The 14,588-nt window shown below is 33.5% G+C and overlaps 1 protein-coding gene across 6 annotated transcripts in view; it reads left to right on the top strand.

The window, feature by feature from the left end:
• Nucleotides 1-13,938, top strand: part of LOC111426364 (autism susceptibility gene 2 protein-like) — a 37,025-nt gene extending 23,087 nt beyond the window's left edge. Inside the window, exons 6-14 of one of the 6 annotated variants that reach the window (XR_011640248.1) lie at nt 3,128-3,415; nt 3,468-3,871; nt 5,357-5,915; nt 6,735-6,899; nt 9,211-9,246; nt 9,407-9,665; nt 9,731-10,086; nt 10,150-11,007; nt 13,848-13,938. Coding sequence is in view for 4 of the 6 variants with exons in the window: in XM_023060851.2 (XP_022916619.2) it covers nt 3,128-3,415; nt 3,468-3,871; nt 5,357-5,915; nt 6,735-6,899; nt 9,211-9,246; nt 9,407-9,665; nt 9,731-10,086; nt 10,150-10,752 (2,670 nt within the window). In the remaining 2 variants the exon portion in view is untranslated. Of the gene's footprint in view, nt 1-3,127; nt 3,416-3,467; nt 3,872-5,356; nt 5,916-6,734; nt 6,900-9,210; nt 9,247-9,406; nt 9,666-9,730; nt 10,087-10,149; nt 13,768-13,847 lie in introns of those variants that run through there. The other 5 variants (XR_002707820.2, XM_023060852.2, XM_023060851.2 and 2 more) reach the window with 5 other exon arrangements.
• The last annotated feature ends 650 nt before the right edge of the window (nt 13,939-14,588 follow it).

Below are 14,588 nucleotides of genomic sequence, written 5' to 3'. Positions count from 1 at the left end.
AGTTAAACGCCAATTATTTATATTAACTGCTTGCAAATTGCTAGTTGTACGTACCCATTGAATTCTACTGCTTCAATAATATCTTCGAGATTCAAGATTTAACGTCTAACTATAACAGTGTAATTGAACTTGAATTGAGGATATTTTTGTATGAACTCAATTTATGATTTTAAATATCTTATTAAACTGCTTCTATAATTAATAGTTTCATTTGCGACCAGAAAATAACTGGTCGACATGGATCAAATATCTTCATGTAATTTTAGAAAATGCCCACTGCTTGCAGAAGACTTGATACTGCTTCCAGAACACTATTTACTGCTTCCATACTGCCAATGCAAGATTAGATTTGCATATAGATCTTTGCCCACTGCTTTGAGAAGACTAGATACTGCGAATGAACTAAATTTTCCTTTTAGAAAAGTAAACATTACTTCCATAGATAAGATACTGTTCCTAGAACACTAGACCTACTTACAGAAAACAACTTACACTGTATCAATGATATATTATTTTATTAGCGGAACAAGATTTGCTGATTCTTCCACATTTTCTGGAATCATAATTTTCGAGATACTTTCGTTAGATTTGTGTGTACTAGGCTACCTAGTGTAGGAAGTGTTTGAACTCACCCCAGTATGGCGTTACGATATTTCCGTACTTCTTGGAATGTTGACGAAACTCACACTATGAGACACTCGTTATTATCTACGAAATTGTAACGTGCATTGTGGTCGATCGTCCACGACACCATCTTCTTTTATAATATATTGGTCTTGACATATATATATATATATATATATATAGCACTAGAGAAAACAAAACAACCCGAATTATGGCCATCTGGAGTACGAGTAAATAGTTTTTTTAGAAAGAATCTACAACAAGAAACAGGAGACTTAACTATTACTCAAAATGAGAAAAGAAAAACGCATACAATAAGCTACAAAAACACCAAAACAATTGCAAATAATAAACATTAACATGCAAGGATTATCACAAAAAGGAAACCAACTAGAACACCTACTAGCTAACGAAATACGCGATACAGATTATCACTCAGTGCTTGCCTTTACGTTCTGTCAATCAACATTAATAACCCTTAACATTTGCTACGAATGACTTCCAATAACTCCTAATGATACTCCAGATACCAAGCTTCAAGTGGTTCAAAATGGTTCTCAATAATTCGTAATTACTCACGATAACCTTAACATTCCTTAATGGATCCCAATGACACTTTTTATATTTTTTATTGGCTAATAATTGCTTCTTGTGATTTTGAATAAATCTCAATTACTCCGAATGGCTCCTAATGACTCCTAACGATACATCCAGTACTTCTCAATGATTACCAATTACTCCCAATGACTTTGAATGGATTCCAATAATTTATAATTGCTCTAAACAATCTCGAAGAGATATATTACTCCGAATGGCTCTCAATTACTCCTAATGATATTTTCAATACTTTTCAAGGACTACCAATTTTTTCGACAGATTTTGAATGAATTCCAATAACTCGATATTACTCTAAATTATTTCTCAATTGCTCCGAGTGATTTTGAATGGTTTTGAATAATTCATAATTGCTCTAAGTAATCCAGATATCCATTTAATGTCCTCTTAATTACTCCAAACGGTTCTCAATTACTCCTAACGAATCTTTCAGTACATCTCATTGACTACCAATTACTCCGAATGGTTTTAAGTGGTTCCTAATACCTCGGAACGTAGTACTCTCAATTTTATTCATTGGCAACCAACTACACGTAGCAATTTTGTATGGTTTCCAAATGCTTCAGTTAGTCTAAGTGATTCCTAACGCTTTGTGATGGTTCCTAATTACACCGAATGGCTTTCAATAAGTCCCGAGACACTCTCATCTGTTGATTTTGTAATCAACAAAGTAGTGTTTAATATGTTAATGGAACGAATTGCTTTGACTTGCAACAACCTGCATTGTTTTAAATAATTCCTAATAACTAAAAATTGCTCCGAATGGCTCCCAATAACCCCTAATATTCCCAATGATACTCCTAATGCTTTGTATTGTTTACCCATTACTATGAATGATTCCGAATGTTCTCTAAATTTATCTTTTCGGTTTTTTTGAAACCTTCAACACGTGAATACCGTTACAGTTACAATTTAAATTTAATCACCACCCTTTTAAATATTAGTGATAACTCCAACATTTATGACAAAAAAATAACTCGGTCACACGCGACTCCGGAACAACGAAAAATTCAGGATGAAGATCGATATCGTCCCCATCGTTTTTCCCCCCTGATACTCTCTTCGTTCGGGTGGTCCCCGGTAGCGCGCCCCCTACCTTTCAACCCCACTATTACACATTTATTGGGTTGTCGTATTAGTTTCCAAGCGGCGGATTTGTGGTAGGGACATTATCATAACTGTGCTGCGGTTGCGAACCGGATGATTCATCCCCAACCTACACCATCCAATGTATCCCTTGCGTTGTGTTGTTATACGAGACACGTTATCTTTTATAACAATGACGGGTGTGAACGGTTTTATGGCTTGTGAAAAAGGGGATGCGAAAATATATATATATTTTTTGAATTTATGAATAAATAAATTAGCTTAAATAATTGAATAAATTTTAGGATTAAATATGACGATTTTTATTGCAAGATAAAACATCTCCGGGTAATTTTAAAATAGATGTCTGTTAGCTCGTGGTTTAACCGCCCACTTTTAAACAAAAATAGCATTCTGTAGGGTATTAATATTAACGTGAAGGTTGGCGGCACATTCCCGGAGTAATATTTCTTTTAAAATTAAATGCTACATTTTTTTTGTCGCGTTGAATAGGTATTATCCCTTCATTGTATTGGAAAGGGTTTAAGTGGTCGTCAATAAAATAAAATGTAATCGGTTTAGATAATAAAAAGCTTCTGAAAGTACTCGAGCGTTTCTGAAAGTACTTGAATTAATTACTTATTGTTTGTCGTTGTACTTTGTACAATAATCCAAATTTATCTTCTATTTCCTAAAAAATAATTGTTTATTATCCACTTTGATAATATGAATGAGTTATTGTTAGAATTATTCGTTAATTAATTAATTTTTAATTAATCTTTTTGTTTGCTTTTTCTTATAGGGTTCCGATGCGAGTTCGGTGATATTCGGTTCAGCCCCGGCGTCTCGGAAACACGAGTTTCCGGGTGCTTTACCTCCGAGCCTCCCTTTGAGCAATGGAACGAGTAACTCCCCGGTGCCGGCGCCGACGCCCCCCGACTTGCCGGCACCGCTTCCGGCACCCGCGCAACTTCCTCCACCGCCTCCGCAACATACGGCGGCATCGGCCGCCGTTAGGATAGAAGAAAAACCACCCCCACCGATCCCACAAACGATATCTAGGGCTATATCACTTGATAAAAAAATTACGGTAAAAAAAATTGTAATAAACGAAATTTTTTTTATTATTTTTTTGCGTTTAGGCAACTGCAATGGATATTCAATTAACGGGTCCTCCAAATTCACCGGTAACAATCGGCGGACCCGGAGTGCCACCACAACAACCGCAACAACAACCGGCTCCGGCAGTGCCAATGTTGCCACCCCACGATTTGGCGCCAACATCAAATCGGTCCAGAACGGAAAGTCCGGCGGTCGCAACATCTGCACCGGCTTATCACGCTCCTTATCAACCCCTTTACACACCGTACTCCCAAACACCGTATTCGGCCCCCGTACACCAACCACCGGCGACTGTTACCGCTGTTGTTACGACTTCCGTTCCAACGGTTCAAGCGGTACATCCGGTTCATCCGGCAACGGTGGTCAGTAGGACCGCATCATCACCAAGGGGGCATTCGCCGACGAGGGAAAGGGAAAGTTACAGGTTGGTATTGTTAAAGAAAAAGAGGTTATGAATATTGAGTGGGCACGAAATGAATTTCGTTCTATTATGAGCATTGAATGCAGTTGAAAACAATGGGTTCTATTGATGCAGTGGACGCATGGTTGTTGTCGATAATGTAAAGTACTTGTAATGCATAAAACGCCCGGAAAATATTATTCAGTGCATTCACGTATAAAATGAATCAACTAAATATTATTTAGTCAACAGCTAAATCAATTCATGTTTTAATGCTTTTTATAAATCATCTCTAAAAATTATTAATTTATTTTTCCGATTCTCCTGAGGATGTTTATGTGACCGAAACTAGTTAGTATATAAAAAAATCATTATTGCATCAAAAAACACGTTAAAAATAAAAAACTTCTATTATATGATAACTAACTTCAGGTTTAAAATGACAACCTCAATTTTGACATATTTGAAATCTTTATTAAAAATCCTTTGAAATGAGTACAAACACGACATATTTATCTTCAATATTAATGAAGTTATGGTTAACTTCCGGTTAAGAATGTCAACGTCAATTTTGACATATTCTTAACTTTTATAAAATGTCTTAATATTTGTCACAAAAACAAAAATGTAATAAAAAAAAATCAAAAATTAAGGTTGGTATTAACATTTAAAAATTAAATTATTGTCTATCTTCATTGTTGCTAACTTCGGGTTTAATGTTTTTTATTCTAACTTTTTTGTTTTTTAAGATAAGTGCGTCATCTTTGGACTCATTTTAAAGGTTTTTTAATGAAGATGACAAATATGTCAAAATTGACGTTACGTTTTAAACCGGAAGTGATTGTATCTCCATTAATATCAAAGTTAAATATGTGGAGTTTGGACTTATTTAAGTATTTATATTTTTTCGTTGTTTACTTAAATGCTTAAATTACTAAAATCATCGATTTTGTTTGCATTGAGGTGTTAATATTTTTATTTATTGAGTTGTTATAGGGTCCCTTATTTTCAATGAAATCAACATCTTAGTTTACATATCACATTACTCTTTATTATTCCATACATAATAAAAAAAAACATTTCTCAAAAACATGAGGCAATAATAAATTAATTAATCAAGAGTAGTGAATAGATAAGTATCATGCAGCGTAAAAAGGTAAATTACCTTGAGGATGTTGATACCGGTAGGGTTTATTAACTTGATTAATTTTTATAAAAGCCTTAGAGACGTATTTTTATTAAAAATTATTAATTATGGGAATCCTTGGAAATGTAGAAAAGAACTAATAAACTTTCTAGAGACATTTTGACATCTATAAGTGTCGCCTAGGGATCTGCAAAAGTACTCAGAAAGCGTTTAAACAGTTTTTGATAAATTTTAAAATTCTTAGAAACGTCTAGATACCTATTAACAATAGTTTTGCTTAGTTTTGGGTTTATGGTTTAATTGCCATCAACAATTAATTTTTTGTTTAGATTCTAAGTAATAATTTTTCTGTTTTTCAACAGCAGCAACGTAAGCAGTTTGAGTCGGAGCAGTGTAGCGACCCCTCAAGGAACATCAAGTGGTATTCCTCAACCCCAACCGGGTCAACCGACGCCAGCAGCCACCACGGTGTCTTCGTCTAGTCTAAGCTTAAATAAAGTGTGGTCGGGGGCGGCTCAAGCCACTCAATTGAGCCCCGCGCCTCCGCCTCGACCAACCCCGCCGCTACACCAATCGTTCACGCAACCGCCGATGTTCGCAGCACCGCTTCCGCCATCGTCTTCGGTGGCGCGAGCGTCGCCGTTAGCACCGACGGTGGCATCGCAACCGCCCGCGTCGTCTGCTCCCAATCCGAACCCGTTTTCTGCCGAGAATCTCTTCCAAACGAACCAAGCCGACATGCTTCGGAGGGAATTGGATAATAGGTTTTTGGCGACGCAGGATCGTTCTTTGAATGTGGCGCCACCGCCGTATCTTCGGACGGAAATGCACCAACATCAACACCATCATACGCACGTTCATCAACATACGACGAGTCTTTTACCACCACCACCAGCGTCTACGTTGTTTCCTTCTCCTTTGGTAAGTTTGCATTAAATCATTTGATTGACATCTATCATTTTGCAACATCATCATGACATAAAAATTTCATAAACAAAAAAAATATTTCTTTTTAAATCAAAATTTCCCATCGAAATAAGATGCGTTGTTTTTTTCTTATAAAACATAAAAGAATTCCCGTAACTTGTACATCTCGATATATGGGATCTGATTCAGAGGATGGAGGGCATGGTGGTAGTCCTGGAGGTGGAGCTGGGAAAGGTGGTGGGGGTGGTGGTTCTATACGAGACGCGGGTGGTGCTTTTGGTAAATTGCAAGTTGCGAGGGAGGAGGAGTACTTTTATAAGAAGCAAAAGGAGCAAATAGCTAAGTTAAAGGAAGAATTAAATAGAGAAATTAAATATCATGAGGATCAAGTTAAGGTTCATAAGGAATTAGCGAAACAACAAAAGGAAATGATGGAAAAGATAAAAGAAGAAGAAGAAAAGTCTGATAAATAAGTTAAATAAAGTGTAGAATGTTTATTTTACTTTTAAATAGAAAACTTTATTTTTTATTCTTTTATTCCTCTCATTCTAAAAATAAAGAATTGTAGCAATCAAGATTGGAAGACATAAAATGGATAAAAAAAAACAGGTTTTTTTTTATATAAATAAATCAATAGGACACAAAAGGGCACAAAAAGAAGACGAGGGTTATTCAGTGTTATCTTCTTTTAGATTTCTTTTATTGTGTACCAATTGAAAACGTCATGGGATCGTTTTTATCTGGTTCCCTTTTAATTCTATCTAAATCTACTTTACATTTTTTAACGTATCAATTTGTTCTTTTTTGTTGCAGTTCAAGGACATCCCAAAGTTGGGCTCCGTGGAATCGCCTTTCTACCGTCAAAATATGGCTATGTCCAATTACCCGGGGTACACTCCTAGTCTTCTACACCCAGGCCTAACGGCCGGGCCCACACCGTTTGTGCCCCCTAATCATTTGGGACCATTCCAACCAAAAGTAAGAGTTAATTATAAAAAAAAATCTTTGATATGTACTTATTTATCGAAGGGTAAAAACATTAAATTATAATTATTCTGGTGTGGTAAGAGTCGAGTATTGTAGTGTTATTGTTGTTAACATAATTAATAACCAACACATTATGATGATGTTAGAGCTGTCTTTATTTAGGCTAATCTCATCCGTGACACCCACAGCACGATATTTATTTATCTGTCACGACCATTTACAACTTCGCAGCTAATAAAGTGTTATGTTTATGTTAAAGAATGTTTTTCCACTAATTTATTATTTTTAACAATCTTAATATTTTTTAAATTAAGATAACTTATTTATTATAAATTTAGACCTTAACTGCAACCTAAATGCGAAAATTAATAAGTCTAAGAAAACTATGAGAGTGCAGCCCTAAAAATTTAGAAAAGAAATTGGGGTGCCTAATTTTTGTTTGTGTTTAGACACTTTTTAATTATTAAGGAAATGTTTAGATGGCTTTTGGAGACTTTTCGACATCTACAAGTATCGCATAGGAATCTCCAAAACTATCTAGAACGCGATTGCACACATTTTAATAATTATCAAATTCTTAGAAATGTTTGGGTAATGTAGAAAAAAATATTACTAAACTACTAATAGACCCTTTGTCACTTATAACTAAGACACTTGGGAAAACTTCAAGAATCATCATGTGGCTTAAAAATCGACGATTTTTTTAATCAATGTGAACTGGCCCAAAAAACACGTTAAAAATAAAAAGAAAGTGCGGAAAAGTGACTAACACTAGATTAACTTCAGTTATAAAACTTCTATTATATGATAACTAATTTCCGGTTGAGAATGTCAACGTCAATTTTAACATATTTGTAATCGTCGTGAAAAATCTTTTAAAATGAGTCCAAACATGATACGTTTAATTCCAATATTGCTCGAGGTATAAGCAATTTCCGGTTTGTAAGGTCAACGTCATTTTGACATATTCTTAATTTTTATAAAATGTCTTAATATTTGTCACAAAAACAAAAATATAATAAAAAAAATCAAAAATTAAGGTTGGTATTAACATTTAAAAATTAAATTATTAAGAATCCTTTAAAATGAGACCAAACACGATGGGGTTATCTTTAAAAACAAGGGAGATATGGCGTTTCAAAAAACAACGATCGTCGATTGTTTTTGTAACATAAATTAAAAAATTTATGTTAATTTTGGTGGTATCTCGGTTATTTTCAAATGTTATTTTAGAACATTTTTTTTAAATTATCTCCAAAAATAATAGAAATATGATTTTTTAATTGTTGTGATGTGAAAAATTTCGAAGATATGAGTACTTCCGGTTGACAAGTTCCAATTAACGACTTCCGTTTTTTACTTTGATTCGTTCTTTTTTATGTTATTCATTAAAAATCCTTTAAGATGAGCCCGAACACGATGATTTTATCTTTAAAAACAACGAGATATGGTGTTTTAAAAAACATCGATCTTCGATTGTTTTTTTTTTTTATTTTAGTTATATCTCAGTTACTTTTAAACGTAATCTAGTCGTGTTTGGACTCCTTTTACAGGATTTTTCATTTCCTATTTGAAGATCTAACCAAAAATCTTCAAAAACAAAATATTACTTGTTACTTCCGGTTGTCAACGTCAAATTTATTATATTTTATTTTTTCCAGATTCATTTCTCTTTATAATATTCATAAAAAATCGTTTAATTTAAGCCCAAACACGATGGGGTTATCTTTAAAAATAAGGAAGATATGTTTTAAAGAAACACCGATCGTCAATTATTTTTTTTTTAATTAAGTTATTTTTGGTTATATCTCAGTCATTTTTTAAAATAACCTTGTCGTGTTTGGACTCGTTTTAAAGAATTTTTAATTTCCTAGAAGAAGATCGAACCCAAAATCGTCAAAAAGGAAATTTCGTACTTCCGGTTGTCAACGTCATATTTTTTTCTTTGCTTTTGGATAATTAAAAAATATATTCAGGTCATGTTTGGGCTCACTTTAAAGCATTTTTAATTTCTTAATTAAAAATCAAATTATTTTTGACATTTAAAAGTGAACTAGTCGATATATAATATCCTCTTTACCTACCAGACAGCATGAATATCTCTAAAAACGATAAAATGTCGCTTAGTCAAGTAATGTATAATGTGGTCCAAATATTTACCCTTCGATAAATATGATTCTTTATTTTTCATTAAAATTTTATGATAAAACGCATGATGTGTTGAAATAATACAAATTAATTTTTTGCTCCGTTTTTTTTTAACTAACTCGGTTGTTGCTTTAACGCTTTCTCTTGTCCACAGGCGATAGTGCCCGACCCCAGCAAACCCAAACCCACGGTACGTAATAATATTCGGGTGGTTCACACTTCCTGATACTGATCTCGGATATTATTGGCTTTGCTTTATGGCCCCAATATCTAGCTCATCATCATCAATCAATGTTTTGATTTATTGTTATTAGCTTGATTAATATATTTCTTTTGTTTTTGTGGTTTAGAAAACGGGCAAGTGGAACGCGATGCACGTGCGGATAGCGTGGGAGATTTATCATCACCAACAGAAAAGCGGCGAAGTCAAATCTGGTCCAGCCAAAGATCTATTACGACCACCGACGCATCTGTTTTCACCCAGTGTACATCCGACACGACCACATGATCTATCATCGTTTCCCCCCTCGCTGCCTCATCGACCACCAACTTACGACCAACCACCACACCACAGTTCCTTATTTACAAGTCCTGCCTCACATATAGGTAGTAAGTATCAAACTTTAATTATTAATAAGATTTATCTTGAAATTAATAAATTATTTTGATTATAGGATCAACAATATCTCCATTCACCCGTTATGGTACAACTGGTTTTAGTCCAGCGGGTGCTTCTCCTTTTGGAGTATCGCCGTTCGCCGGCGGAAGAGATTTGGGGTTGCAATTACACGATCCCTGGCGGAGTCTCCAACGGACAGTGCCAACATTTCCTAGTGTTAGTGCCCTACCACCTAGTTTACCCGGATTACCACCTCCCGCTCCGTGGGCAATGAAACCTGATCCACTCATCGAACAACGGGAACGAGAAGAACGCGAACGACAGGAGAGGGAACGGGAAAGACTTCGAAGGGAACGGGAGGAACGCGAAAGGAGGGAGAGGGAAGAAAAACAAAGACGATTAGAACAACAGGTATACGATAAATCGATTAATTTATTTTTATATACTTATAATAATTATTTTTGTGTTAATTAGGAGCGAGAACGTGAACGTCGTGAAAAAGAACGCCGCGAACAAGAACGATTAGAACGAGAACAACGTGAACGCGAACGACTTCTCCATCAGCAACGCCTCGAATCGTCAAAAGCCCTAAATCCAGTTCTACGCGATCGATCCCCACACAGAAATGGTCTTTTGGATCACGGGGAAGTCGTTCGAATTAAAGAGGAACCTCGCTCGAAGGAAGAGGAACTCGCCCGCGTAACCGACCCCCGCTACCATCCGTACCTGCGTCCACCAGCTCACGCGATGCAACCCCCAATGTTGGATCGGGCACGTATGCTTAGTCAAACATTGGGTCATCCGTACCAACCGCCAACTTCCCATTGGCCCCCGCCGCCTCCCGCGGACGCGTTTTACCGATACGACCACCTGAGATACAATCCGCTGATCGACGCGATGCGAGCGGAAGAGGAACGCGCGAAACTGTTCGGTGGGTATGCGCCGCATCCGGCGCAATTACGGACAAAAGACCCCGCGTTGATGCATTTGAGGGGCCCCGGGCCGCCCCCACCTCTTGCACATAAATTGTGCGCGACACCTCCCACTGATTTACACAAAAAGGAGGAGCCTCGATAGCAGGATCGAGGGTTGAGAATTGATTTGGAAGGATCTAAACAACGAGTTGAAAGATGAAGATAGAAAAAAGACTTGAAATGTATGAGGATAATTTATTTTTTTTTTTTTTCGAATTGGAAAGATATTTTTTTAAAAACAATTTAAATTTATTTTTTTTTACAGTATTAGAAAACTCAAGAGACATAATTTTTTTTTTGGATCTCAAATATGTTATTTTACTTAATGAAGGCTTAAAAAAATTTGCGTGGAATCAACGTAAGTTATAATTTTTATTTATTAATTCGTAAACAAAAAGAGTATTTTAATAAGTTATTTAAATTATATGATGAGGTCAAAATGATAGATGATAATATACAGGGTGTTATAAAAGAAATTGTCAAAAATTTTGAAGGAAATCTTTAGCAATCAGATACATGATAAAAATCTTATATAAACATAGAAAGTGGTCAGAAATGTAATAATTATCCAAAAATGATTCAAAATCAGATAAATATCGTGATAAATCATTCCATATTTTTAAAAAACATCAAGAATCTGATAACAATGAATATACTAAAAGTCGTAAATATTCGAAATAAACACGATTAGAAGTTGTTCAATGTTATCAGCTATCAGATAATGGCTGAAAATGCTTGTAAATGGTTCAAACTCTCATAAAAATCAAATAATTATTTATTAATTCTTTAAAAATTGCTAAATATCTCGTAATTATCACCACAAATAGCTCAAAATTACTAAACATCTGATAAATTCTTAAAATCTAATCAAAGATTACAAAAATTATTACTTATAATAATAAAAAAAAGATAATGACATGAAACGAATTGATTAATATTATTTTGTCATAAATCTCTTAGGAATCGTTTCAAATTATGAGAAATGTGATAAACTTTGTAGATAACCTCAGAGGTCTGTCAGATATCATTAGATAGCGTTAATAATCTGATGCAAATATTACAATCTTTTAAAATCGTATTAATATTGTCAGATATCATTACAAAGTTTTCAGAAATGTTAATAAATTTGCTGGAAATTGTTGGAAATTATCAAAATTTTGATAGAAGTATTAATAGTTATTTAACCAACAAGTGTGTTAATGAAGGCGATTAATTATCGAGATATTAATATACGAGTTAGTTAAGTCTTTTCAACAAAATAGAGAAAATCCATCGTTGAAAAATCGCCCAATTTTATCACTGGCAAACTTTAAGAAAGTCCGACCGAACTAATATAGTAGTCAATTTAGTAAATATTCTCGAATGAAATCTGTAATACCGACCCAACCGACCACTATATCTATTTGGTAAGACTACAATAATAAATTTTGACTTTTGACACATTAAAAGTGAGGTTAAATAATTTTTATATTAAAATCGTTTATTAATAGGTGTCAATGTATGATTTTGTATACATTTATAAATCGTATAAATACACGGTCGACGGAAAATTAGGTAAATATAATTAGAATCATAAAAAAATGGATAAATATTAGTAGAAATTTGATAAAATCATCAAAAATCGTTCAATATTGTCAAAAAACTGTTAAATTTTATTTACATCAATGTTAATCATCTATAACTTTGAGAATCTGATAAATATATTTAAAAACATCCAGCATTTCATAAAACATTGTTAGAAATGTGACATAAAGGTTTATATATTTTACAAAATCTGATAAAAGTCTAAAAAATCGTCAAAATCTTTAGGAACCTCTCACAATGGTTAGATATCTGGCATAAATTTTTCAAAATTCAATTCTCATTCATTCAAATTGTGTCAGATTTGATTTTTCTGACAGTTATAGTGACATTAATCAACAGGCTTCATTAATAATCTCATACAAGTATTAAAAAAATCTTATTAACATTGTCAGACAACATTTTATTAAGCCATAAATCTCAAATATATCAAAAGATTGTTCATTACGAATTTGAGTACTTAATAACACTCTGTATATATGCATTTCGTTGACGTTTTAGTATTTTTTTCATAATAAATTAAACTCAAATAAAGTAATATTTCATAAACGCAAAAAAGATACAAAAGTACAAATAACGGGTAATTTTTTATAACTCATACATTTTTCGTCGTTCCTTTTCAACCAGTTGTTGTTTTTCCTTAAATTTCTTTTTAAACAATTAAAAAGAAATAATTAAAAACTCGTACCCAGTGAGTGACGTAGTGCGTTTGTGTAAATATATAAAGTTAAAATAAAAACGGCTTCTCGTGCGTCCTTTTTAGATTATCGTTTTTCTCCTCGGACTATTTATTTGAATGTTTTTTCTTTTTATTTTTTTGTCGTAACTTATGTGTAATCAGGCGTAGAGTACAATTATAATGATTTAAGTCGTATTTATTATTTATTTCGTGATCGGGTCGGTGGGCGATCGTTAAATTAATTAAAAAGAATGAAAAAGAGAAAATAAAACTACGTTTGTGATACTCCCCGATCGAGATCTGACTTATTAAACTTTATTAAATAAATAAATAACATTGTATATGCATTTATCGCGTTTCGTACTTAATTTTTATTATTTTTTTTGTAAATAATTTGTAATATAAAAAGTGTACAGAGAATTCTCCATCGGCGATCGCCTCGGGCCGACCCTTAAAAAATTTTTTATCAACAAAAAATTCATTTACGAAAAATTACGTTTTCTAGTTTGTAGATAATACATCGACGATATTGAAGAGAAAAAAAAACGCTGTAGATACCGATCTATCTTTGTCCTCTAGCGATTTTATATATTAATTATATATAAATATAAATAAATAAAATATATGTGTCGAGATTCCTATCCGAATCGAATAAAAAGTGATGTAATAACGGCCGAGAGCGAGAGCAGAAAAGAAAAAGAAATCGTTTCTATCAGAAACAATAGTCACAAAAATCCCGGTGTTTTTTATATTATTAATTTAATTTAAAGTCCTTATATCCGGTAAGGTTTAACCTTACCAACCTAAGTGTTCTCTTTTTTATTTTAACGAGAAAAATAAAAGATGTGATTATTATTATTAATTTCTTTTAATAAACATAAACAATCCTAAACATTTTTTAATCCGTTATCTATTCCCTTTATCCTTTTATGTTGCAGATCGTTCCAGATAATCCTCATGGAATAAAATGTTGGAATAATGATGGTCATATTTTAATGAAGCAAATCAAAGATATCAAATTATATAAATATAAAAGGTAAGGTATTCTCTTTCTAACTGAAAACGAAACCAAATTTATTGTGTGATGAATATTATCAAAGTTATAGAGTTTGTAATTAATTATAACTTGTTATACTCTATTTTTTAATTCAGAGGAGTGTTTTTAAATTGAAGCGCCAAAAAGAAGGGTTGCTATTGGTCAGTTTTAAGCAAAAATTACATTAGGAAATTCGAGATGTTGCCGACCACCTAGAAACATTCATCTCTCAGTATGGCTAAACCCGAATGATTCTAGGTCTTGTGTTAGTTCTAGTGATAGTATAAAACTAGAACTGCTAAACGGCTAATCTTGCGTTAGTTCTAGTTCAATAAAAATATACAACATGGTAATATCTTATGCTAACTAGCGCTGCCTACCACTGCCACTAGAACTAACACAAGACCTAGAACTAGAATCATTCGGGTTTAGCCGTCTTGAGAGACGTGCGGCTAAAGCCGAATGATTCTAGTTCTAGGTCTTGTGTTATTTCTGGTGATAGTGCTAGTTTTAGTTCAATAAAAATATACAACATAGTAATATTTTATGCTAACTAGGGCTACCTACTAGAGCTCGGAATCGTATTCGAATAATTCGGATAGTCGAATAATCGAAATTCGAATAATTTTCATAATTTATTAGC

This window comes from Onthophagus taurus, chromosome 5 (genome assembly GCF_036711975.1).
Source record: "Onthophagus taurus isolate NC chromosome 5, IU_Otau_3.0, whole genome shotgun sequence".
Classification (NCBI taxonomy): domain Eukaryota; kingdom Metazoa; phylum Arthropoda; class Insecta; order Coleoptera; family Scarabaeidae; genus Onthophagus; species Onthophagus taurus.
The sequence above is the reverse complement of the archived record's forward strand: the minus strand, read 5'-3'. Positions and strand labels throughout refer to the sequence as shown.